Here is a 26,195-nt window from a genome sequence, read left to right on the forward strand (position 1 = left end):
AGACCCACCGGAGCCGATCCAGGACATCCTAGAGGATTTCCCACTGGGATACAGATAGCGGACACCTGACAGCAGCGCCCCGGAAAGTACCGAAATCCTAAACACGCTAAACCCCGGCCCAAAAACCCGTACCAAGTCACAACATCTGGACCACCGACCACCGCAATGAACCCGGACTACCACATGGATCAACATAAAAACCAACTAAGAAAACTGGAACACAAAAACAACACAACACAAACACCAACATAAAACACAAAACACACACACAACTCACTCACCCTGAAGAGGCATAAGCCTATACCAAGGCCCTACACAAACAGATACATACACAAAATTGTAAAAACTGTAAATAACTTGTAATATACGATTTTCATTCATTCATTCATTCATTCAGTTCATGCTTGAGGAAGCTATTGGGTAGCGAAACACGTATCGCGGTTTTTGTAAAACCCTTTTATAGTGAAAATCATACGATAAACTGTACTGATTAGTTTTTTTTTATTTTGGAAAACAACCTATAAGGGGTAAAACTGCTACATCCAGAACAATTCCACTTTATTCAACATGAGTACTTGAACATAATCATAACATTTCAAATGTTAATATTAATGGAGAGTATTCACAATCAGAGTTATTTCTAAATATTTTTCATGTCTTCCAAACTGAAAATAGAATATATTTGAATGAACTATTGTGTTTCCATCATCTGAAAAATCGGTATTGATTGCTATTTCTTACTTGACATCAATCGACGATGACGAGAAATCAGAGTTCCTAATGCCATCACTTCATTTTTCATTCCGTATAAATACTTTCGAAAATACTGAGCACCAAATTTATAAAAAGTCATTGAGTAATCTCAAAATCTAATCATTTTCAATGACAAATTCATTTAAAAACTCTTTAAACAGTTTTATATGTGTGTTTGAGTTTGTTCCTTCAATTGACTACATATTTTGTGTAGTATTGAGAAAACTCGCTTTTTTCTACTGTAACACCCCATATCAATCACATCATTTCTGGAATTGCATCAACCAATTTTCCACACCAATCGTGGGAAAAACATCAGTCCCTTTTCTGGAACGTTTGAAAATGAATGGAAAGCAGCAAATATATCTAGAAATTCAGTTTGGAAAAATTCCAACATATTTAATCTGGAACAAGAATCGTAAGGAATTATTTGTTACTGCAGTACCATAATTAATTATTGCATATTCTCAAAGTCGGGTAAAAACTGCTGCTGAGCAACCGATGATAACTCCATATCGATAGGTTTAGTATCATCGTACAGAGCTGGTGCTTCACATAAAATAGAGATTGTCCCTGCTATCGATGCTATGATGAAAATCCAGAGAAAAAGGCGATCTAAAACCATAGCTACAAAACCCCAGTCTTGGTCCTCCTGAAAACGAAAAAAATCAAAATACAAGTGAGCAGTTCACGTCATTACAATGATATTCTCAACTGAGTTGGTAAGAAGCAATACAGGGTGACTTTTTTTACTCAATACTCCCTCGAAAAGTCTAAATATTTTTATCCACATCAGATGAAATTATTGGGTAAACTGTGACTGCATTTTATTCTATTCAATCTTTCTTGTTTGTAATTTTTTCGTCAATATAAGATTCCAATAATGCATTCACGGTGATAGATCAATATTATTCATTTATATGAAAAAATCTGTCGTGCATACGATTTTTGCAAGCATTGATGGCATTGCCTTGTCTCCAGGACGTTCATGCTGGAGCTGGAGGTAACCGCTAAAATAACCGTTGCATCCACTGGTGAAAGACAATAAAAGGTTTTGTTTTTGCCAATTTTCAGGAACTTCGAAATGCATATACCTAACCTACACACAGAATGTGGTGGTGTACCTGTATCCCTTGAACCAGAGTCCTGCGAAAATAGTCTTGATGAACCGTCAACATCGAAGACACCTTCAACATCAAAGACTTTGCCCCAGAGAGATGATGTGGAACCACCACATAAGAGACACAAAATGGACTTCCACAATGAATGTTATTCTGAATGCAGCTCAAAGCCCCCAAAATGAGAAAGAAAAATAATATATGAAAAATATTCCGTACAGAGAAGCTATAGGACGTCTCATGTTTTTAGCGGTTGTCACTCGTCCAGATATATCATTCTCAGTGAGCAGAGTTAGCAGATATTTGGAAAATCCAGGAAAGCAGCACTGGGAAGCAGTCAAACGTATTTTCATATACCTAAAGGGTACTAAAAGTTATGGAATTCTATACAATGGTGGGAGCAACGAATGTTTAAAAGCGTATTCAGATGCAGATTTTGCAGCAGATATTGATACTAGATATTCAACAACTGGCTATGTTACTTTATTATCAGGTTGTCCAGTTACATGGACATCTCAACGACAAAAGTGTTTCAACATCCACGACAGAATCTGAATATATTGCAGCTTGGGATGCCGCACAAGAAATAATATGGTTGAGAAGGTTGCTTAAAGAAATTGATGTTGACGTTTCAAATCCAACGGAACTTTTTGTTGATAATAGAAGTGCTATAAACTTGGTGAGCAATAATGATCATCACAAACGAAAAAAATATCACTGTTGTTTACACCCATCCAGTGAAGTGCTTATTATAATAAGCACTTTACTGGAAATCTCAGAAACATCAGTGACTTGATCAAGTTGAATGATACGGCTTTGCTATCCGTTATCCCGGTTTCAAGAAAGTCTATCAATATTGAAGTCGTCTGAAAATGTACCAAATGTCTCAGTATTGAATTTTTTCTTCGGATGCTATACAATGTCCCACTTCTCTCATCGCTTTCATACGTTCAAAACGATAGATTTCTCACGCAGTGAAAAATATCCGCCATTACAGTGGGAAATGATTTCTCACCGTTATCACGATGGCCCAAGTCAGTCATGAATTGTTATATGTCAGATTGATATGACACGTTTTCCATGTTGACAACGCTACGCCGAGGATTCGCGTGCAATATCCAAGTAGCCCATTGTCGGCGTTTCCATAACATAAAATTTACAATCATCTGCCAGTCGATGTAAGATCCTCTAATTTTACAGGCAAGCGTTTTAGAAAGGCTGTAAAGAAATTTTTAGTAGATAGGCTCTATTACAGTCTACAAGAATACTTTGTAGACACCTTTTAGCATGTTTATTGTATATGTTATGATATGACCATGTATCATGTGTGGATTTTAGACGAAAAGTTATATTATAACTTGATTATTTTTTAAGTTCATTCGCTAAATTTCTTTTTAACTTGATTTTTATTTAAATTGATTAGTTATATTTAATTGTCCTTATTGCTTAAGCTCATGTTCGTATTTTACTAGTTAAACGAAATTCTTTTATTATCTACTATGACTTGCGATTTTACTTATTAATAATTTATATGAATTGTCCTATTGCTCAAGCTTTGTCAACAAATTGCCCTTAAGACAATAAATTATTATTATAACAATAAAATCGAAGCACTGCATAATTATTGCTTACCCAACGAAAATAGTTTTATTGTTGATTATTATAGTATAAACAGTTCAGATTTACTTAATATTGAATATAATGGAATACGAAGATTTAGAGTTGGAAAATACAGCTCCAGAAATTGTTCAGAACGCAATAGATGTTTGCAATAATTTGCTACCAAGCACATCAAGAGAAAAATATGAAATTGCTCACAGAAATTTTACGGAGTGAAAAATGAAAGCCAAGGTAAATTCTTGTTCCGAAAATACCTTGTTGATTCATTTTGAAGAGTTGTTAAAAAGATTGAAATCATCTACATTATGGCATCAGTAATCGATCATGAGGATGCACGTAGTAAAACTACGTGCCGTTGTAATGAACATCAAAAATTAAAAATTGTTGACATGGAAGGTCCTAATTCAGCCCTTTCAATAAAATTACCCGATACTAAAACCAAGGTTCCTAGAAATTTCACAGTCACAGGAGAATTCTACCAAAATTACAAAAAATATGTGAAACTTCGACGATGCACAAATGAAACACGTTTTTTTTTAAATTACAAAAATAGCAAATGTACGAAACATCCTGTGGGGATAAATACATTTGGCACCATGGCGAAAGAAATAGCAAAATTTTTGCAATTACCGAACCCTGAATTATATACTGACCCACTGTTTCCGAAGATCATTTGCGACTATTTAGTTAATGCAGGGGCAGATCTTTCAACTTTAAAACGCCATGGGGGTTGGAAATCCAGCAATGTTGCTGAATCTTCATAGCTAACAAAATGAAAAGTTCAAAAAGTATAGTTGAATCCATTCAGCCTCCAGCGCCATTAGAACCTAAACACATCAATGCTGTGGAAGCTCAGTACGTTTCCCCATCAACTTCAACTTTGACCGCAGCTAATATTTCAATTACCGAAAACATGTGGAAACAAAACAACCTAGCAGGAATTACTTTACAAAATCGTTCAAATATAACTGTTAATTACTATTTTCAATAAAATATAAAAATGAGTTAATGACATACAAATATTATCATATATGTATTTTAATTTTCAATACTTGAAAACAACGCAACCGTAGAAAAAGAACAGGGAACAATGCGTGAGAAAATGACATATTTCTCCCTCGCTTGATTTGCGCTCGTCAGAAATATGTCATTTTTCTCACTTGTTGTGCAGTATGCTATTCTCTATCAACTTGAAAAACTACATTATAACGTTCAATGTTTCCTTAACTCCTCTATTATTATTTCTATCAGATGTTTTTTATCCATTCCTTATTTTCCCCGAAGTGAAAAATTATTCAAATAACAATTTTCAGATATTTCCTATCTGTTTTCAGGTTATTTCAAAAGTTTTGTCCCTTCTAATGTTTCTGTAGCTTCATATCTCAATCAATATGAATTTTGCTGTATCGCGACATATACTGATCGCTAGAGAATTTTTCACATTACACCTTGATGCTGTTGAATTTTTTTGCTCCTTTTCAGCTTGTGACTATATAATGTCGTTAAGCGATTTTCGGCTAGTTTTTCACTACGAATTCAAATTGAACCAAATCGCCAATGAGGTATTTGGCAGTGAAAGTGTTAATAAACGCACTGTTCGATATTGGTTTGCAGAAATTTTAGCTTCGAAGACGATCTACAAAGTGGTCGACCTACACTAATCTAAGACAAAGATTTGAGGGCACTGGTGGAGACTGACCTATCACAAGCGGTGCGTAGGATGGCGGAAGAACTGGGCGTCAGCTCCCATGCGGTTTTTGATGGTTTGAAATGTGACTACAACAGGTGACGTTCAGGACAGTGGTTGGACACTGATGAACAACCCAGGCACTTCCCAAAAACGAAAACACACCAAAAAAGAACATGGTTACTGTACAGTGGTCTGTACTGTACTAATGAGCAACTCAGGCAATTTTCAAATGCGCCAAAAAAGACCATGGTTACTGTACGGTGGTCTGTACTGTACCGATGAGCAACCCAAGTACTTCCCAAAAGCGAAAGCACACCAAAAAAGAACATGGTTACTGTACAGTAGTCTCTACTGTACTAATGAGCAACCCACGCGATTTTCAAAAGCGAAAACACACCAAAAAAACCATGGTTACTGTACATTGGTCTGTACTGTACCGATGAGCAACCCAAGTACTTTCCAAAAGCGGAAACACGCCAAAATAAACATGGTTACTGTACGGTGGTCTGTACTGTACCGATGAGCAACCCAGGCAATTTCCGAAAGCGAAAACACGCCAAAAAAGACCATGGTTACTGTACATTGGTCTGTACTGTACCGATGACCAATCCAGGCACTTCCCGAAAGCGAAAACACGCCAAAAAAGACCATGGTTACTGTACAGTGGTCTGTACTGTACTAATGAGCAACCCACGCGATTTTCAAAAGCGAAAACACACCAAAAAAACCATGGTTACTGTACATTGGTCTGTACTGTACCGATGAGCAACCCAAGTACTTTCCAAAAGCGGAAACACGCCAAAATAAACATGGTTACTGTACGGTGGTCTGTACTGTACCGATGAGCAACCCAGGCAATTTCCGAAAGCGAAAACACGCCAAAAAAACCATGGTTACTGTACGATGGTCTGTACTGTACCGATGAGCAACCCAAGTACTTCCCAAAAGCGAAAACACACCAAAAAAGACCATGATAACTGTACGGTGGTCTGTATTGTACCGATGAGCAAACCAGGCACTTCCCAGAAGCGGAATCACGCCAAGAAAGACCATGGTTACTGTACAGTGGTCTCTACTGTACCGATGAGCAACCCAGGCACTTTCCAAAAGCGAAAAGGCGTCAAAAAAGACCATGATAACTGTACGGTGGTCTGTATTGTACCGATGAGCAAACCAGGCACTTCCCAAAAGCGAAATCACGCCAAGAAAGACCATGGTTACTGTACAGTGGTCTCTACTGTACCGATGAGCAACCCAGGCACTTGCCAAAAGTGAAAACACGCCAAAAAAGAACATGATTATTTTACCGCAGTCTGTACTATACCGATGAGCAACCCAGGCACTTACCAAAAGCGAAAACACGTCAAAAAAGACCATGGTTTCTGTACGGTGGTCTGTACTGTACCGATGAGCAACCCAGGCAATTTCCGAAAGCGAAAACACGCCAAAAAAGACCATGGTTACTGTACATTGGTCTGTACTGTACCGATGACCAATCCAGGCACTTCCCGAAAGCGAAAACACGCCAAAAAAGACCATGGTTACTGTACAGTGGTCTGTACTGTACTAATGAGCAACCCACGCGATTTTCAAAAGCGAAAACACACCAAAAAAACCATGGTTACTGTACATTGGTCTGTACTGTACCGATGAGCAACCCAAGTACTTTCCAAAAGCGGAAACACGCCAAAATAAACATGGTTACTGTACGGTGGTCTGTACTGTACCGATGAGCAACCCAGGCAATTTCCGAAAGCGAAAACACGCCAAAAAAACCATGGTTACTGTACGATGGTCTGTACTGTACCGATGAGCAACCCAAGTACTTCCCAAAAGCGAAAACACACCAAAAAAGACCATGATAACTGTACGGTGGTCTGTATTGTACCGATGAGCAAACCAGGCACTTCCCAGAAGCGGAATCACGCCAAGAAAGACCATGGTTACTGTACAGTGGTCTCTACTGTACCGATGAGCAACCCAGGCACTTTCCAAAAGCGAAAAGGCGTCAAAAAAGACCATGGTTACTGTACGGTGGTCTGAACTGTACCGATGAGAAACCCAGGCACTTTCCAAAAGCGAAAACACGTCAAAAAAGAACAGGGTTACTGTACGGTGGTCTGTACTGTACCGATGACCAATTCTGGCACTTTCCAAAAGCGGAAACACGCCATGAAGACCATGGTTACTGTACGGTGGTCTGTACTGTACCAATGAGTAACCCAGGCAGTTTCCAAAAGCGAAAACACACCAAAAAAGACCATGATAACTGTACGGTGGTCTGTATTGTACCGATGAGCAAACCAGGCACTTCCCAAAAGCGAAATCACGCCAAGAAAGACCATGGTTACTGTACAGTGGTCTCTACTGTACCGATGAGCAACCCAGGCACTTGCCAAAAGTGAAAACACGCCAAAAAAGAACATGATTATTTTACCGCAGTCTGTACTATACTGATGAGCAACCCAGGCACTTACCAAAAGCGAAAACACGTCAAAAAAGACCATGGTTTCTGTACGGTGGTCTGTACTGTACCGATGACCAATCCCGTCACTTTCCAAAAGCGAAAACACGCCAGAAAGACCATGGTTACTGTACGGTGGTCTCTACTGTACCGATGAGCAACCCAGGCACTTTCCAAAAGCGAAAACACGTCAAAAAAGAACATGGTTACTTTACGGTGGTCTGTACTGTACCGATGACCAATTCTGGCACTTTCCAAAAGCGGAAACACGCCAAAAAGACCATGTTTACGGTACGGTGGTCTCTACTATACCGATGAGCAACCCAGGCACTTTCCAAAAGCGAAAATATGTCAAAAAAGACCATGGTTACTGTACGGTGGTCTGAACTGTACCGATGAGCAACCCAGGCACTTCCCAAAAGCGAAAACACGCCAAAAAAGAACATGGTATCTGTACGGTGGTCTGTACTGTACCGATGAGCAACCCAGGCAATTTCCGAAAGCGAAAACACGTCAAAAAAGACCATGGTTACTGTACAGCAGTCGTACTATACCGATGAGCAACCCAGGCACTTCCCAAACGCAAAAACACATCAAAAAAAAACATGGTTACTGTACGGTGATCTGTACTGTACCGAATAGCAACCTAGGTACTTCCCAAAAGCGAAAACATGCCAAAAAAGATCAGGGGTAATGTACGGTGGTCTGTACTTCATCGATCAGCAACCCAAGCACTTCTCAAAAGCGAAAACCCAAAAAAAATGACCATGGTTACTGTACGGTGGTCAGCGTCAGGGGTGATTTACTATAATTCACAGCAGAACCCTATTGTAAGGAAATCGACGAAATGTACCGAGAATTGCGTCAACAGCAGCCGGCTGTACTCAACAGAAGAGGTCCAATCTTGCACCAAGACTTGCAACTTGCAACGAATTATCATTCTGCGTCACCCACCATACTTTTCAGACCTCTGGCCAGCCGACTACCATCTTTCCAAGCACTTCAAAAACTTTTTCACCGATAGAACCAAGCACTTCAATAATTTTCTCACCAACAGAACCTCTGCCAATCAGGACCAGCCAAAAACGGCCTTGGTCGACTTCATCGAACCCTGAGCACATAATGTTCATGCTGATGAAAATAATCGATTTGTGTTACATTACCAAAAGTACACTCATTCAAATTGCACTTATTTTTGTCGAATTGAATAAGTTTTGAATGGAATATCACAGTTTAAAACAGACTTATACAAACGGACAAATCTAATAAAAATACAACCAAAAGAGCTTACCGCATTGAATTGATCTTGTCTTTGAATATGATGCTGTATGAACATAACATTATGAATCGCTTTCTCCAACTCAAACGGATATTTTTTCCTTGTTCCCGAGTCGCTTTCATCAAGTCCAGAAAATACTGATGGTAATCCATTGTATCCCAGCCTCTCACTCAGTGTTCCAGCGAATCCTCTCAATCTGAAAAGTTGAATCTTTCATTAAGCTTTGCTATGCTCTTCGAAGAAACAAATTGAATAAAACAACATTTCACTTTAGACGGTTCACAAATATACTATAATAGCTGCGAAACACGCGGCGCGGTTTTGTAAACCTTTCACAGTAAAAATCAGAGTAAACTGTATTATAGTATATCCAGAAATGTCTAAGAGGAAATAATTTCAAAGGAAGCAACATAGTCGTCTCAAGCAAGTGGCACTGCAATTCATCCACAAAGTCACTGAGATATTTCTACCCACTATGCCCCTTGAGGACGATGCTAACGAGTCATTAAAATAGGGACTAGCGGCAAATAACATGAAAAGAGGCGGCCGACATTGTTCATCTCATTGAGTTAATTATAGTATTAATAGGCGTCGGCCCGAAGTATTAATATAAATTTCGTAATGATGTATTCTGTATGATGCCAAGATAATTAAAATATCGTGAAAACTAATTTTCTTCAAATATTTTATTTTAAGAAGAACAATTTATATTTGTAATAGTTTTTTATTGAGGATTATTACCTTCCACAGATCTATAAAATAATCAGAATATTAAATTTGAAAATAAATACATATGTAGAAAGGGCAGAAAAATAAAGCAGTTGATTACTGCATTTGTCAGTAATTTGAATTTATGAAATTTTGCATATAAAAATAAATATGTATCATCTAGTGACGTTTTAAAGACCATCCATTTTCTTTATCCAACCTATTTGAATGAAAACATTATAATTCGTAGTTTCAGTTCGCGGTTTTGTCGCTAAAAGGAGTTTGCCCTGAACAAGGCATCGACAACAGAATACTACTGAATAAATTTATTCTATTATCCCTTCAAAACCGAAGAACCTACTACTCTATAATTTTCATTCATAAACTAATGAATAATCTGATTGACTGTCCCGAACTACTCTCCCACTTCAACTTTCATGTTCCACGAATCAATTCTAGAAATGAACTGACTTTTTATCTACCAAATTCTAGAACAAACATATTACTCAAGTCACCAGTTGTTGCAATGAGCAAACTTTACAATAAACTCTGTGAAAATCTCAACATTTATTATGAACCTATTGGTCAAGTTAAGAACCACGTTAACAAACTTTTACACTCTGTCAAAATACATGAGCCCAAATTGAAAGTTATTTTATCATGTGAACTCATTACTACTACTGTATTATTGCTGAACTATGTTCTTTTTGTAATACACCTGAACTATGTTTTTACTTGTTAGCTCTATATCTGACTTATGTTTTTTGTTTCATTTACTCTCCTAGCTTGCTGCACACAAGTGTTCCACTTAATTTTTTGCTCAACTCTCCTAAATGTTTACTTTATTTAATTTTTTGTTTACTCGCTTCAGGTGTTTGTAGTTGATACAATTAGTATTGTATTCATGTATATGTGTATGTATGTATATAGGGCTTTTCATGATAAGCGTTAATTAGCCGTTTCTGACAAACTATTCAACGGATCAACCTAAAAATTCCACAGTATGCATAAGTCAATATGACCACAACGCCTAAAATATTTTAGACGAAGCGACGTTGTCGCTTCTACTATAAAGTAGCGGCTTCTTCGATTTTTCAAATGAAACACCCTGTATATAATATCATATTATGATTCATTATCACTTTGTCAACAAATTCATATACTATTTCCCTATACCTATCTATTACCGTTTGGAAGATATAAATTAATTTCGATATTTTTTTTACCAAACATGATCTTTTATAAATGCTGATAATCTTGAACTCTCTTGCACTAAAACGATCAAATTTGAAATGGAGTGGAGTGATACCATGAGGATCTTCACTCCGAGTCATATTTTCATTTGCCTCATACAGGGTCTTCAAAAAATGCAGATACTTTGATCTCATGAAAAAATGAGTGGAACTCAATTTTTTCAAATGGAACATCCTGTATATTCTAACATTTTGAGCTCTACATCCAATTTAAGATCAACTTTGTTCAGATAATACTGTTTCTATTTTGAACCGTTTTCGAGATAAACTGTTTCAAACGGAAATTGACATGTTTTCCTTGTTCATCACTCATTTTTGTCTAACAGATTTCGTTTGATGTTTCCCAATTAGTCACAGATAATACAATGAAAAGATAATTATCAAAATACTCCTCAACCATCGAATGAAACTTCTCTTCAAACGATAGTTTTATTAACGCTGAAACACGAACTGAAAATAATAAACTTATAAATTAATGAGTTAATTTAATCGTCAGTGTATTTCAGAATATGTTCAAAAACATCTCCACCTCTACTTAAACAAACATGTAATCTCTTCAAAAGATTGTCATGTGTAGCGTTTCTGATCAGGTCTGTAGTCAAACTATTGAAAGCAGTTGTAACTCTCAATTTCATATCTTTCATTGTTGTTATTGGAGTAGAGTAAACCATATTTTTAATGAAACCCCACACGGAATAATCTAATGGATTGCCATCTGGTGTTCTAGGAGGCCAACGAAAAGGTCCATTATCACCAATCCATCTGTCTTCGAAGATTTCGGTTGAAGCTTCGCTAACTGAATGATAATTATGGGGTGGAGCACCATCCATTTGGTACCATACACGTTCTCTTCCTGGTCTATTATTAAAAATCATTTGAATTCCATTCCTCAGTAAATCTTCATATTTCGATGCATTCAAATTATCATCATAAAACTCGATATGAAAAATTGACTCATTCTTTATGGCACAAAATACATTGAATTGCCATCTTTCTTGAAAACCCCTTTGGCGGACAACATGGGGATTTTCTGGCGCCCAATAATGACTGTTGTGTCTATTGAAAACTCCATTTTTTGTGAACTTGGCCTCATCTGTCCATATGATATTGTCAAGGAAATGTTCATCCTCTTGAGTCTTGACAAGTAACCATTCAAAGAATTCCACTCTACGCGGTAAATCAGTCTCTTTCAAATGTTGGACACAGTGAAACTTATAGGGATGCCATTTATGCTTATTAAGAATTCGACAAATTGTCACGTAGGGTATACCTATCTCCCTTTCAGCCTCGTGCAGAGAAGCATTTGGAAATGCATAAAAATATCCCAAAACTGTTATACCATTGTCATCATCATCCACTTCAGTCTTCCTACGAATGATTTTTGGACGGAAGGTTCCATTCAACCTACAGTTTTTTAGTAGTCGATTTATCACATTATTATTCGGCTTCGGAAGTTGTGGATACCTTTCATGAAATACTCGGCATGTTCTACTTGCAATTCTATTGCACTCACCATAAATTATTAATAAATTCAAGAAATCTTCATTACTGTAATCTAATCTTGACATTATTCTATTATAATTGGTATCTATCACAATCAGTCAAAACCACCAACGAAAGTCTGATCCGTTAAATAATTGGTTTATTTATTTTTCCAAAGCACACTATTAAAAAATATTAATGTGTACTGTTGTACGTTAGAGACCAATACCTCAATGTATACAAATTGTAACTTTTTCTATGGTAGGTACATACCAATTTCGAATCGACTGATCTGAGACAGTTAAAAAACTGGATCAAAAAGAAATATTACTAAGTATGAAAAAAAAATGTTGAATATCCAAAATAAGTGATGAATTCAAAAAAACGAGCAAGAAAACCACGTCAGTTTCCGTTTGAAACAGTTTATCTCGAAAACGGTTCAAAATAGAAATAATATTATCTGAACAAAGTTGATCTAAAATTGGATGTAGAGCTCAAAAATATTGTAATATACAGGGTATTCCATTTGAAAAAATTGAGTTACACTCATTTTTTCATGAGATCAAAGTATCTGCATTTTTTGAAGACCCTGTATGAGGCAAATGAAAATATGACTCGGAATGAAGATCCTCATAGTATCACTCCACTCCATTTCAAATTTGATTGTTTAAGTGCAAGAGAGTTCAAGATTATCAGCATTTATAAAAGTTCATTTTTGGTAAAAAAGATATCGAAATTAATTTATATCTTCTAAACGGTAATAGATAGGTATAGGGAGATAGTATATGAATTTGTTGACAAAGTGATAATGAATCATAATATGATATTATATACGGGGTGTTCCATCTGAAAAATCAAAGAAGCCGTTACTTTATAGTAGAAGCGAAAACGCCGCTTCGTCTGAAATAGATTAGGCGTGTAGGTCATATTGATATATGCATACTGTGGAATTTTCAGGTTGATCCGTTGAATAGTTTGTCAGAAACGGCTAATTAACGCTCATGATGAAAAGCCCTGTATATGTATGTGTATTATGTGTATATAAGCAGATATAAACTGTAACATGCTTGTTAATAATATTAATATGTCTTGTTATTGGAATTCATTCCTGTTTATACAGTAAACAAAATATTTTTTTCAAATACTGATTCGTTGAAGAATGTCTTGGTTAAAACTGAAGATATTTCCACATTTGTCGTAGTTGATTTGTTATTTTATTTGTTGTGAATATGATTTTTCAAGAAAAAATTCTATATATTCATTTATTAGACATACTGCTGTAGTTTCTCTCATTTCTGGACAGGCTATAGTGTGTTTTGATGTGGATTTTTGTCAAGTATCTGTTAGTTCCCTTCAGCTTTAAAAATGTATTTGTGAAAATATCTCAGACACACATGAAAACATACCTAGTGCTTGTTGTGGAGTGTAAGCCATTACACCCACTAGGTCTGTTCATAGATGAGCTGGACGTACTGGAAGACGACGATCTACTAGAAGGCATGGTATCCATATTTCTCTTCTTCATGGACAATCTGTTCATTGAAATCTTATTGGCGGCTAATTCAGTCAAAAGGTCTTTTGGCACTCGCATCAGTAACAACTTCGGCACGCTCTTGATGAAGAAACTTCTGACCCAAGGCGCCATCTTGTGGGTGCTAGGTTTTCTGTAATGCACGTTCAGTATTATGATCGTGATCACAACCGAGAACCCTACCATGACCATGGTGAAGAGGATATATTTTCCCAGAAGCGGTAGAGCTAAAGATGTTGATGGAATGATTTCCGATATCAGTAGAAAAAACATTGTTTGTGAGAGCAGTATGTTGATACACAGGGCGATCTTTTCCCCAGAGTCAGCAGGAAGATAGAACACAAGGACTGACAGGTACGAAATACCGACGCAAGGTACTATGAGATTTACTGTGTAGAAGAGAGTCTTTCTTCTCAATGTGATGTTGAAGAAGATATCTGAAAATAGAAGGAAGTTATATCATTTGATGTTTGTGTTCGAAGAAAATTATTTCCAATAGAAGAAAGAAAAACGTATGCAAATAAAAAATCGTATAAACAAAAACGGGTTTTACTGGTGAATAAATGGAATATTCTCGAATAAAATGTGAGGAAAATGAATCAGCGAAATATCATCCGTGTGTTGCTTCGACTTGTGGTGAAATGCAAAGAAAAACATGTCGCACTAGTATTTCTAAAGGGACACAACTCAAAAATCGATATGAAAAAAATCGATAAATATTTTTTTATCGATCATATAAACTGTATCAAGTTGATACAGTATCATCTGAACTATATCAAGTTGATACAGTTTGGATGTTAATACAACTTGATACAGTTCAGATAAAGAAATATTTACCAATTTTTCCATAGTCTCAACTCAAATATACCGATTTTTGAGTTGTGGCATTTTAGAAATACTAGTGCGATGTGTGTGTTGTGTGAGGCTCCACGGATTACTTCAACTTTTCTTCTATATTTCACCACCACAACTATGAGATTAGTTTTTAGCATTCTTTGTTCATTTTCGAAAAATAAAAACTTTTTTTTTCGCCGTTGAGGTAGTGGAGGTTAACAAAATTATGAAAGTATTTTACTGGATGTATGAAAACGGCTTTCACTTTGTCGACATACTAAAATTCACTTGGAATATATGAAGCCTACTTACACAAGTGCTAACCTGTTACTTGTCTAATGTCGAAAGTAATTTCTAGGGTGATACCTTCAGTAGGTATAGGACACTTCAAGTGAAATTCGTAACTATGACACATTCTAAGTACCAATAGCTCCAGGGTTCAGAAATGTATACTGGAAAAATGTATTGGTCAGAGTTAGATGCTACAAATGCGATACGCATATATACAGACGGCTCAAAAACCAAAGAAGGCTCAGGATATGGAGTGTAGTTCAGATCACTAGGCCTAAGGATTGAGTGGAGGATGGAAAAAAATTACCAGTGTGGTTCAAACAGAACTGGCTGGTATCTTAGTTGCAACAAAAGAAATAGCCAGGAAAGGAATTTCTGGCAAAAACATAACAATCTGCACTGATAGCAGACATGCCATATTAGTAAATTGATGGATGTAGCCGTTACTACGTGGTAGGAGATCATAATGAAAAGAGAAATGGAAATGTTCATAACGTATTCCAAAAACACTTTATTGTGAGATTTTCACTAAATTGTTTTACAAAAACGCAACACGTGTTTCGCCATACAATGGCTTCATCTGGCGTGTCTTTCAACTAATTCTTCACATTTAATACTAAATATATATGTATATAGTTCATGGAGTACCTGAAATCAAAGTACCTGTAAACGAAGTACCTGAATTTTAAGTAGCTGATATTTTACTTGAGTTTCTAACGAATTAAATTACCTGCACTTATGTTCCATTTTCACATTTGAAAAAATATATTCAGTAACGGAGAGTTATTGAGTTCTAATTGATCATTCAGTAAATTACCCGAATTCCTGAATCTATTGATTTCTAAACATTCTAGAAGATTAAGTTTCAAACTCTTCTCTTCTAAATGTAACACCTCGTACTCATGATTGAACTCATGTCCTTCTGCTAAAAGATGGTTTGCAAATGTGGAATTGGTCTTTCTATTTACAAAACTACTCCTATGTTCTTTAATTCGTTGGGAAAATGTTCTTCCTGTTTGACCAATATACAGTTTTGGACAAGAGCCACAAGTCAGCTTATATACTCCTGATCTATCCGACACCAAAGTTTTGTCCTTATTGTTTTTAATAAATGTACTTAGGTTATTATTCGTTCTATAAGCTACGTTTATGCCTTCTTTCTTCAAAAAACGGGCAATATTCCTGTTTGGTTCCCCCACATATGTCAATGTCTTATAACTACCGTTATCGCATCTTGAATATGGGTAGACCAGATCCGTGGCTTGCTTTTGTCGTTTTTTGGAAAGAATGGAGCTTACAATATCTATCTTATAACCGTTATTGATCGCGATTTGTTTGATCAAATTCAGCTCTTTCTGGAAATCCCTATCGGACAGTGGAATATTCAATAATCTGTGAAGCATACTATTGAATGCAGCAACTTTATGCTGGTACGGGTGTGTGGAGGAATTATGTATGATAATGTCCGTGTACGATGGTTTGTGGAAAATTGCAAACTCATGTTTATTGTTATTTTTCGTAATGGTTAAGTCCAGGTAATTCATTGAATTATTTACCTCCCTCTCAGTGGTGAATTTTATTGACGGGTGGATGGAATTGGCATATTCAATGAACTTGCCTAATTGCCTATCTGTACCAGTACAAGAAATTGTTGGCTAACTGATTATTATGGATTTCATACTCTATGTTATCCATGAAAATTTCCGCCAGTAGGGGACCCAAAGGATTCCCCATTATTAGTCATTCATTGCATGAAAAGAATTCTCCGTCAAACTGGAAATAATTTTGAGACACACACACAACTGAAACAATTGGACTAGTGGAGTGTCTCTTAGACAAAAACCACGTGAATCCACTGATGAAATAGGAGATTGTTGATTTACTCACCATTTGTGTGTCTCAAAATTATTTCCAGTTTGACGGAGAATTCTTTTCATGCAATGAAGGACTAATAATGGGGAATCCTTTGAGTCCTTTACTGGCGGAAATTTTCATGGATAACATAGAGTATGAAATCCATAATAATCAGTTAGCCAACAATTTTTTGTACTGGTACAGATACGTAGATGATATCTTAGTATGTTTTACTGGTACAGATAGGCAATTAGGCAAGTTCATTGAATATGCCAATTCCATCCAACCGTCAATAAAATTCACCAATGAGAGGGAGGTAAATAATTCAATAAATTACCTGGACTTAACCATTACGAAAAATAACAATAAACATGAGTTTGCAATTTTCCACAATCCATCGTACACGGACATTATCATACATAATTCCTCCACACACCCGTACCAGCATAAAGTTGCTGCATTCAATAGTATGCTTCACAGATTATTGAATACTCAACTGTCTGATAGGGATTTCCAGAAAGAGCTGAATTTGATCAAACAAATCGCGATTAATAACGGTTATAAGGTAGATATTGTAAGCTCCATTTTTTCCAAAAAAACGACAAAAGCAAGCTATGGATCTGGTCTACCCATATTCAAGATGCAATAACGGTAGTTATAAGACATTGTCATATGTGGGGGAACCAAACAGGAATATTGCCCGTTTTCTGAAGAAAGAAGGCATAAACGTAGCTTATAGAACGAATAATAACCTAAGTAAATTTATTAAAAACAATAAGGACAAAACTTTGGTGTCGGATAGATCAGGATTATATAAGCTGACTTGTGGCTCTTGTCCAAAACTGTATATTGGCCAAACAGGAAGAACATTTTTCCAACGAATTAAAGAACATAGGAGTAGTTTTGTAAATAGAAAGACCAATTCCACATTTGCAAACCATCTTTTAGCAGAAGGACATGAGTTCAATAATGAGTACGAGGTGTTACATTTAGAAGAGAAGAGTTTGAAACTTAATCTTCTAGAATGTTTAGAAATCAATAGATTCAGGAATTCGGGTAATTTACTGAATGATCAATTAGAACTCAATAACTCTCCGTCACTGAATATATTTGTTTCAAATGTGAAAATGAACATAAGTGCAGGTAATTCCATTCGTTAGAAACTCAAGTAAAATATCAGCTACTTAAAATTCAGGTACTCCATAAACTATATATATATATTTAGTATTGAATGTGTAGAATTAGTTGAAAGACACGCCAGATGAAGCCATTGTATTGTTGCGTTTTTGTAAAACAATTTAGTGAAAATCTCACAATAAAGTGTTTTTGGAATACGTTTTCAGAAAACATAGCTATACAGACATCACCATCCCAAGCGATTATTACCATCCAGACAGTCATAAGTTAGCAGGCTACAATTCAGTGATGCACAGAGCATTCTCACTGCCTTTGTCTGCAGACAATCTAGCTAGGGAAATTGATACAATTACACAGATAGGTCATAATAATGGATTCAACGCAGATACTATCCAGAAATTAGTCAGGAAACAAATCCGGAAATTCACTCACAGATTAATATAACCTCAAGTCAAACAACGAGAAATCAAGAAATGGGTAACGCTAACATATTTTGAAAAAGAAACAGAAATAATCGCAGGTTTCTTCAATGTAGAAGTAGCATTCAGACCACATGCCAAGTTATCCCATTTTCTTTTCAATGCCAAAGATAAGGTCGACAAGTTGGAAAAATCTGGAGTTTATAAGCTTAAGTGTCCGGAGTGTAATAGTGTTTATGTGGGACAATGCGGACGAAATTTCCAAAAACGGTATGCTGAACATGAAAGGTCCTTCAGACTAGGAAAAAATGATTCGACGTTTTCTAACCATTCCTTGGTATGCAACCGCAAGTTTCCGAATCTAAACGATACGGAAATTCTGCACTATGCAAGGAAGGGTTGCAAACTCAGTTATTTAGAATCCTTGGAAATTTACACGCATCAACATTGCGAATGCAATCTGTTAAATGATCAAATCGATTTAATCTACTCGTAAATTTACTTACGTAAATTTTGTTCTTCTCAAACACAAATTTGGACAACCTCAATGTTTCATAGCGTTTTAGTTTCTAGTTTGCATAATAGTCTCTAAATTTTCAATAGAGATCAAATAATCGATAATATTATAAAGATCTACTTCAATGAAATGGAAAAAATATTTTAAATTCAATTCCGATCCATCAATTGTACTAAATCAACTAATTATTGATCAATAACAAAGGCCAAGTAAAGAGTTTATGGAAAAACACCCAGGACATCAGTAAGTAAAAAACGTTGGGATTTGTTCATTATCAAATAAAATACCAAATATTTCCTAATATCCTCATCCATTTTCTCTTTCATAATAACCCAATGATTCTATCGGGATCATAGTTTGAATACTCCTCACAATAAAGGTGGTTGGTGCTAAAAAGACGCTCCACCATATCGAAAAATTATCTATATCTCCATGAATTTGACTTTGAATTCCTCATAATTCTACTTGTCACCACGAATATATCGAATTCCTTCCTTCAGGATGAAAATAAAAAAAATCAAGTGCAGAACTGAAGTAACAAAATCAAATTGGATAAAAATAACCGATACATACCAGGATAGGGTTCAGCACAACAAGGATAATATTTTTCGTGCCTCTCCGCCGGTACTCCTAGGATATCCCATTCGACGCTTGGGTAATACTCTCTCAAGTCGATTCCAACTTCAACTTTATCTTCTCCCACTTTTTGATTGATATGTTTTAAATCGATCTACAAATATTTACAGAAATTGCCCCCAGTTATTCAAATATGAGAGAACAAGAAAATCTGTAAATTATATTTGATCTAGTTTTTCAAAATTTTGCGAATATAATTATTCGATTAGTATATTACTCTGTTCAAAAAATAAGATGAACTTGTTTTATTTCCTACTCAATCGTTGCAAAACGCCGCCCTTTTATGTATCTCTTCAATCTTGGACACAGGAAACAGTTTCAGGGGGGGGGGAATCTGGTAAATACGGTGTCAGGGGCACGTGTTCCTGGCCAAAAATTCGCGACCAAGCAATAACAAGTGAGCAGGTACTTTATCGTGATACAAAAGCCATGAATTGTTTTTCCACGATGCAAGACGCTTTCTTTGTATTACTCAACGCAAGCGGCGCATAACTCCAAAATGATACTCCTTATTGAACGTACAACCATTTGGTGAAAATTCCTGATGCACTACGCCGCGGTAATCTGAGAAAACAGTGAGCAGAACTTCGACATTTGATCGAACTTGGCGTGCTTTTTTTGGTTTAGATTGTTCGATGACGTAACCATATGGATTGCCGTTGACGTCATTCAACAATTTCTGAGTGATGCTCATGCGACTTTTTTCAGTCAAATTTCACCAATTTTGGAACGAACTTTGCTGCCCAAAATTTACAAAAAAACTGCCTGGCATGAGTCAACTGATATGCCGACATTCTCAGCACCTTTATTTAATATAAATTGATTTGAAATCCCTGAACAAATCTGTAAAAAATTAAAAAGATTGATGTAGGGAAGTACAAGTACTGGTTGTGGCGGCCTCTCTTCCTTGTGGAGCTCCTGCTGTCTTCTAGCTGAAGCCTATTCTACCATCGCTCTGGAGTAACCATTCCATTGAAGGTCATTTTTGACGATGCCTAGTTCCTTTTCAAGACCTTCCTTTGTATTACAGAGCCCGAAAGCACGGTCTAGTAGAGTCTTGATGATTCCTCCCTTAGTCGGTTAATGGTGGTTGGATTTCTGTTTCAGATAGTTTCCTGTGTGAGTGTGTTTTCAATATACAGATGTTTTCTGTTTAGTGTCGGTCCTCTTCACCAATACGTCTGAGAAAGGCAATTCTTTGTGGACTTCCTTCTCCATTGTAAAAGTCATGGAAGGACCTACGTTGTTGATATGCTTCAGGAAAGTGTCTAGTTCTACATTCCCATGGTTACATATTATGAAGGTATCGTCTACGTATTTCATCCAGACTCGGGGCCTCTTATATATATATATATATACACAGAACACGGAGCGAAACCCGAGAAAACAGCTCATCATACTTTATCCGTGAGAATCTTCGAGTTAACATATATATATATATATATATATATATATATATATATATATATATATATATATATATATATATATATATATATATATATAATATATATATATATATATCAAGAATGAAATAATTCGTGGCCACAACACTCAAAAAAAATGGGGGCAAACCGCGGTGCAGCCAATTGTAAAGGTGGGCAACACTTGTTTGCCGAAAGCAGGAAACAAAACATACGCACGGAGTCAACAACAGAAGCCAACCGCACATTTGTGGTTCCAGTTAGAAGACCTAGAATTCCTAGGCTACATCTAACATGACCAGGTAGGCAGCTATAGCTACCTGCGTGACATCCGGGTCCAGGATATAAATACAGATAGAGATTTTATCGAGTGTGTATGATACACTCGATAAAATCTATATATATATATATATATATATATATATATATATATATATATATATATATATATATATATATATATATATATATATATATAGAAATAAAAATTTTATTGAACACACAAGAAACACACACACAGCGAGGAGAAACCAGCAAATCCGGAATAGTAGAGCATGTTTGGACTCATCAACATAACATCAAGTGGGCTCAAGCTGAAAATATTCACAAGGAGGAACACTGGTTCAGGAGAAAATTCAAAGAAGCCACATATATGTTGTCCAACAACGCATTTAGTCAAGCTAGCGTAGAGATACCTACCATATGGAAACCTCTTATCAAGCGGAAAACTACCAACTCCCGCCAAACTGTCATCTACCGCTAAAACCAATGAAGCGGGGGGAGGGAAGAGGGGATAGGTGAAAGCACTCGAATGGCCTATAAATAGTCGGATCTTGGAGGAATCAGTCCAGTTATCACCCGAAGACGATTGTGGATACTAACAATCGAAACGTTGTGACATAACTTGCTTTGGAATCTTTTAATTCTTATTTTTCATTTCTTGTTGATAATTTTTTGATTTTTTCATTTTCAGCTTATATTAATATTTAAATTTTTTTATTTCTTTGGTTGCTGCTTGTATGTTTTTTATAATTTCAGTTTTTCTTCGATAAAATTGTTATTTTTCGGTTAATATTTTTAATTTTTTACAGATTCTGTCAGGGATTTCAAATCAATTTATATTAAATTAGACAATGGTAGTCTGAACTGATGAAATACAACTTCTATAATAATGACTCGACGATTCTTTGTAACAATTTTCTTCACTTTAGCAACATTTTCATCAGCTGTTGATGTGCTGTGTCGTCCAGCGTGAGCGTCGTCATTCATATCTTCTCGACCTTCTGTAATGAGCTTGTACCACTTTTAAACATTTTTTCGGCTCAGAGAACAATCACCGTATGCCACTGTCAACATTTCAAGTATTTTTGAGCACTTGTTTTTATTTTTTTACACAAAATTTGATGCAAATTCCTGGACCCATTTTTTCGGTAGCAGAAAATTGCCGAACACTTTTTTTTATGTGTCTCACCAACAAACTAAACATGCTAAACAGTTGGAACTGTGAAACATATTCGAGACGAGTGTACCGACATAAAAAAATGAGAGAAATGATCAGTCAAATGAGCATAGCCCGCAAAATTTAAACATTCACCTTATTTTTCGAACAGACCATTTATAGTGAATTTATCTTGCGGTTTTCTCGACTGAAACACAATCTGAGAAACAGCTGAATGAAGAGAGAATCTGCTGAATTGTAATAAAAGTTCAATCCGAAGTTCACTCTGAAAAGTTACTGTGTATTATGAACCACTGGAGGGTCCAATTAGTCTGAAACTTGTCGTAATCATGAATTTTATCTTCGAATTGAATGATCTGTTGAACACAATGAGGTTATACATACGAAAAACCAATGAGAAACGTTATATTCAAAAGAAATTCATTATGAAAATTCTCTATACAAGTATTATCATAGATAAAGTTTACTCGAAATTATACAAATGGTAGGTGCTCAAAATTATTATTGATAGAGATATAATAAAGAAGGATTTTTCTGAAAATAGTCCACTCCGGAATCGAATCCTAATTATAATAAATAATTAATTGAATGAGAAATCACCGCAGTGCAGCCGAGTGCAGAGATGGACAACAACTGGTTACTGAAATGGGAAATATCACACATGAGTGTGAGATTTCCATTCAGATCAAACTCACTCGTTAACACCTTTGAGTATTCAGGGGATTTTTAGAAATTCTATGTCTTCTAACTGTAACCACAAATGTGCGTATGACACTGTTGGTGATTTCATGCATATGTATGTTTTCTATCTTTGATAACAAGGTGATGTCCATCTTCAATTTGGACTGCGATGATGAGGCCAATAGCCAGAAACACAGTTGGGTAATTTTCTCCAATTTCTGATGTAAGCTGGTCCGCGCGCTCCCTCCCTTTCGAATTATATCGAACACCAAGACACGTGTTGACACATGTTTCTTGCTCATTCGTTATCATCAGTACGGTACAGTAAACGATATAATGCAACCTACCTTCCAACAGCTCCCGTACAATAATAATACAATCGATCGCTTCAAAAACACTTCACTAACTTTCATCGAAAGTGTCTGATAATTCCTCTTCCATATTCTCCGTTTCACTATCACTGTCGTCATATAAATCAATAATGATTTTATTTCCACCATTGATAGTGTCCAATTTCCATACAGAGTGGTCAAACGAAAAGTATGCACCTTGCTTTTCTCCTTTTTTTGTAACTTAACGCAAAAATGCACAGACAGGTCAATTTTGCTTTTGAGGGGGACACATTTTAGATGTATTTTTCTACCTGTGCCTTCAACCCCCTAGCGAGGGTGAGTAACAACCCTGAAATTTCGAAAGGAAAGTGGGATCGAGTGATATATCATTTGAAAGGGTACAAAATTATCTTTCCAATGATACCTAATTTGTTGTATTTCACTCAAACATGTAGGTATTATGAAGAAAAACAACTACAACCCAGTACTTTGAAATGTGTAATTGACTTAGTAGAATCCTACTTCAGCAAGTGCTGAAAATGTGACCCATTTGCTTTCATACAATAATACAGATTTTGTTCAAATCTATTCCTAACTTTCTGTAGCATATCAGGTGTTATACTTCTGCACTCTGCTGTAATTCCTTGGCGAAGATCTTCTATGGACTCGGGCTGCGTAGCAAAACATTTATTTTTCAAGTGTCCCCAAAGGAAAAAGTCTAAAGGCGATAAATCAGGGAACCTGGCAGGCCATTCGTGGATGCCTCTCCTTCCAATCCACCGTCCAGGAAACCGGCCATCTAAAAACTCTCTTACCGGAGCAACATAGTGAGGAGGTGCTCTATCTTGCTGGAAATGAAGCCGATCATCATTATGATTTTGGTCATTTTCAATTATTTCTGTTATGAGAGGATCAATTGTATCTTCAAGCATGTTCAGGTAGACCTCACCAGTTGAATTCCCAGGAATAAAAAGTGGCCCTACGATATGAATACCTAATATGCCACACCAGACATTGATTTTTTGAGGGTATTGGGTATGAACCTCTCGGAATAAGTGTGGGTTACTGTCATCCTAGTAACGGCAATTATGCCTATTCACAGCTCCATTAAAAAAAATGTACTCTCATCGGAAAAGCACGTGTTGAATGATAGGTGCGGATCATCAATTAGTAGCTGGCTCAGTTGTTCACAAAATTGCAGCCTTCTATCAGGATCATCTTCATTGAGTTCCTGTACTAATTTAATTTTGTACGTATGAAATTTATAGGCTTTTGATATCCGTATTATGGACGAACGGGATACACCTGAGGCTGCAGCAAGCTGCAGCCTCAGTATGATCCAATTCAACATGTCCCAAAACAGCGACTTCCACTGCTTCATTTCTGAAAGGTTTCCGTGGCTGGTGTTTCACATTAGAGACAGATCCGGTATCGACAAACTTTTGGACTAACGTGGCAACGTACGAATCATTCACATTTTTCCCGGGATGACTGTTACTAAAGAGGCGAGCAGTAAGTCTAGCACAACTATTATATTGATAATGAAGTCTAACAATTTCAACTCGTTCAGGAATGGAATAAACCATTTTTACAGTAAAGTTGAAATAATTTCAAAAGCAACCGAACTGAATCAATGAACGTTTGCCTAAATTCTTTTTCTACACTTATCTGCTGTTGTTATTTGAACCAGAAAACGCACGAGAGAAATTGAGGAATGTAGTAGTGATAAAAATGCCGATTTTTCCGCATTTTCATTAACACCGAAAATATCGAGTAAATGTTCTTGCTTTTTTTATAACTACTCAAGTAAAAACAACAAATTAGGTATCATTGGAAATAGAATTTTATGCCCTTTCAAATGATATATCACTCGACCCCACTTTCCATTTAAAATTTTAGGGTTGTTACTCACCCTCGCTAAGGGGTTGAAGGCACAGGTAGAAAAATACATCTGAAATGTGTCCCTCTCAGAAGCAAAATTGACCTGTTCGAGGATTTTTGCGTTAAGTTACAAAAAAAGGAGAAAAGCAAGGTGCATTCTTGTTGGACCACTCGATATAGTCCTTTTCAACTCAAATTACTTTTTAAATCCTGTTCTGCCAGTCTTCTTCGGTAATATTATATACTTCTTTTATTAGCTCTATAAACTTCCTATTGAATTTTGGAAAATTATTTTTACGCATAATGCTTTGTTTCAATTTTCCCTTATTAACTCGATGGGATTGAAAATACAGAAAAAAATGGGAAAGTCTCAGTATGATGTGTCCACACTTTTCATCAATACTCTCAAGGGCATTCATTTTTTCAACCGTTTTAGTCTGTTAAACTTCGTGTAGTTGGTTTTTGGTATAGTATTCTTCAAAATACAAATTGTTCTCCATCAAAAAACTTTGTATTTCATCTTTCCTAGAATTTTTATTCGATACATTGATAAGTTGTCGCGAATGATAGGAAGCGTTGTCAAGAACTATTACACTATTCGTGATCAATGTGATTTCAAACCATTCCTCGAAAATATTAGCTTTCATGTTCAATAGTAGTCAATATAGCAGTCCTCAAGTTTTTTTCACAATGTTTCACCCATCCTTCACTTCCTCTGCACAATGATTAGTCGAGATCCTCTGTTTGCAGGTATGTTAGGCGTACACATACTCGAATCATCAGTCCATCCTTTCGTAATTGTGTCGTGAGGGTCATACCAAGTTTCGTCCAA

The 26,195-nt window shown here is 36.2% G+C and overlaps 1 protein-coding gene across 1 annotated transcript in view; it reads right to left on the minus strand.

Annotated features, from left to right (window-relative positions):
- Positions 1 to 487: 487 nt before the first annotated feature.
- The window catches only part of nAChRalpha2 (nicotinic Acetylcholine Receptor alpha2), a 33,909-nt gene continuing 8,201 nt past the window's right edge, over positions 488 to 26,195 (minus strand). The window contains exons 5-8 of the mRNA XM_074180464.1: positions 19,524 to 19,680; positions 13,774 to 14,335; positions 8,937 to 9,120; positions 488 to 1,405 (exon numbers count right to left, since the gene is read on the minus strand). Of these exons, the coding sequence (XP_074036565.1) occupies positions 1,208 to 1,405; positions 8,937 to 9,120; positions 13,774 to 14,335; positions 19,524 to 19,680 (1,101 nt within the window). The 3' untranslated portion in view covers positions 488 to 1,207. The remainder of the gene's footprint in view (positions 1,406 to 8,936; positions 9,121 to 13,773; positions 14,336 to 19,523; positions 19,681 to 26,195) is intronic.

Source organism: Leptinotarsa decemlineata, unplaced genomic scaffold (genome assembly GCF_025532065.1).
Source record: "Leptinotarsa decemlineata unplaced genomic scaffold, Ldec_3_MD MMD2_tig00026294_RagTag_RagTag, whole genome shotgun sequence".
Lineage (NCBI taxonomy): Eukaryota > Metazoa > Arthropoda > Insecta > Coleoptera > Chrysomelidae > Leptinotarsa > Leptinotarsa decemlineata.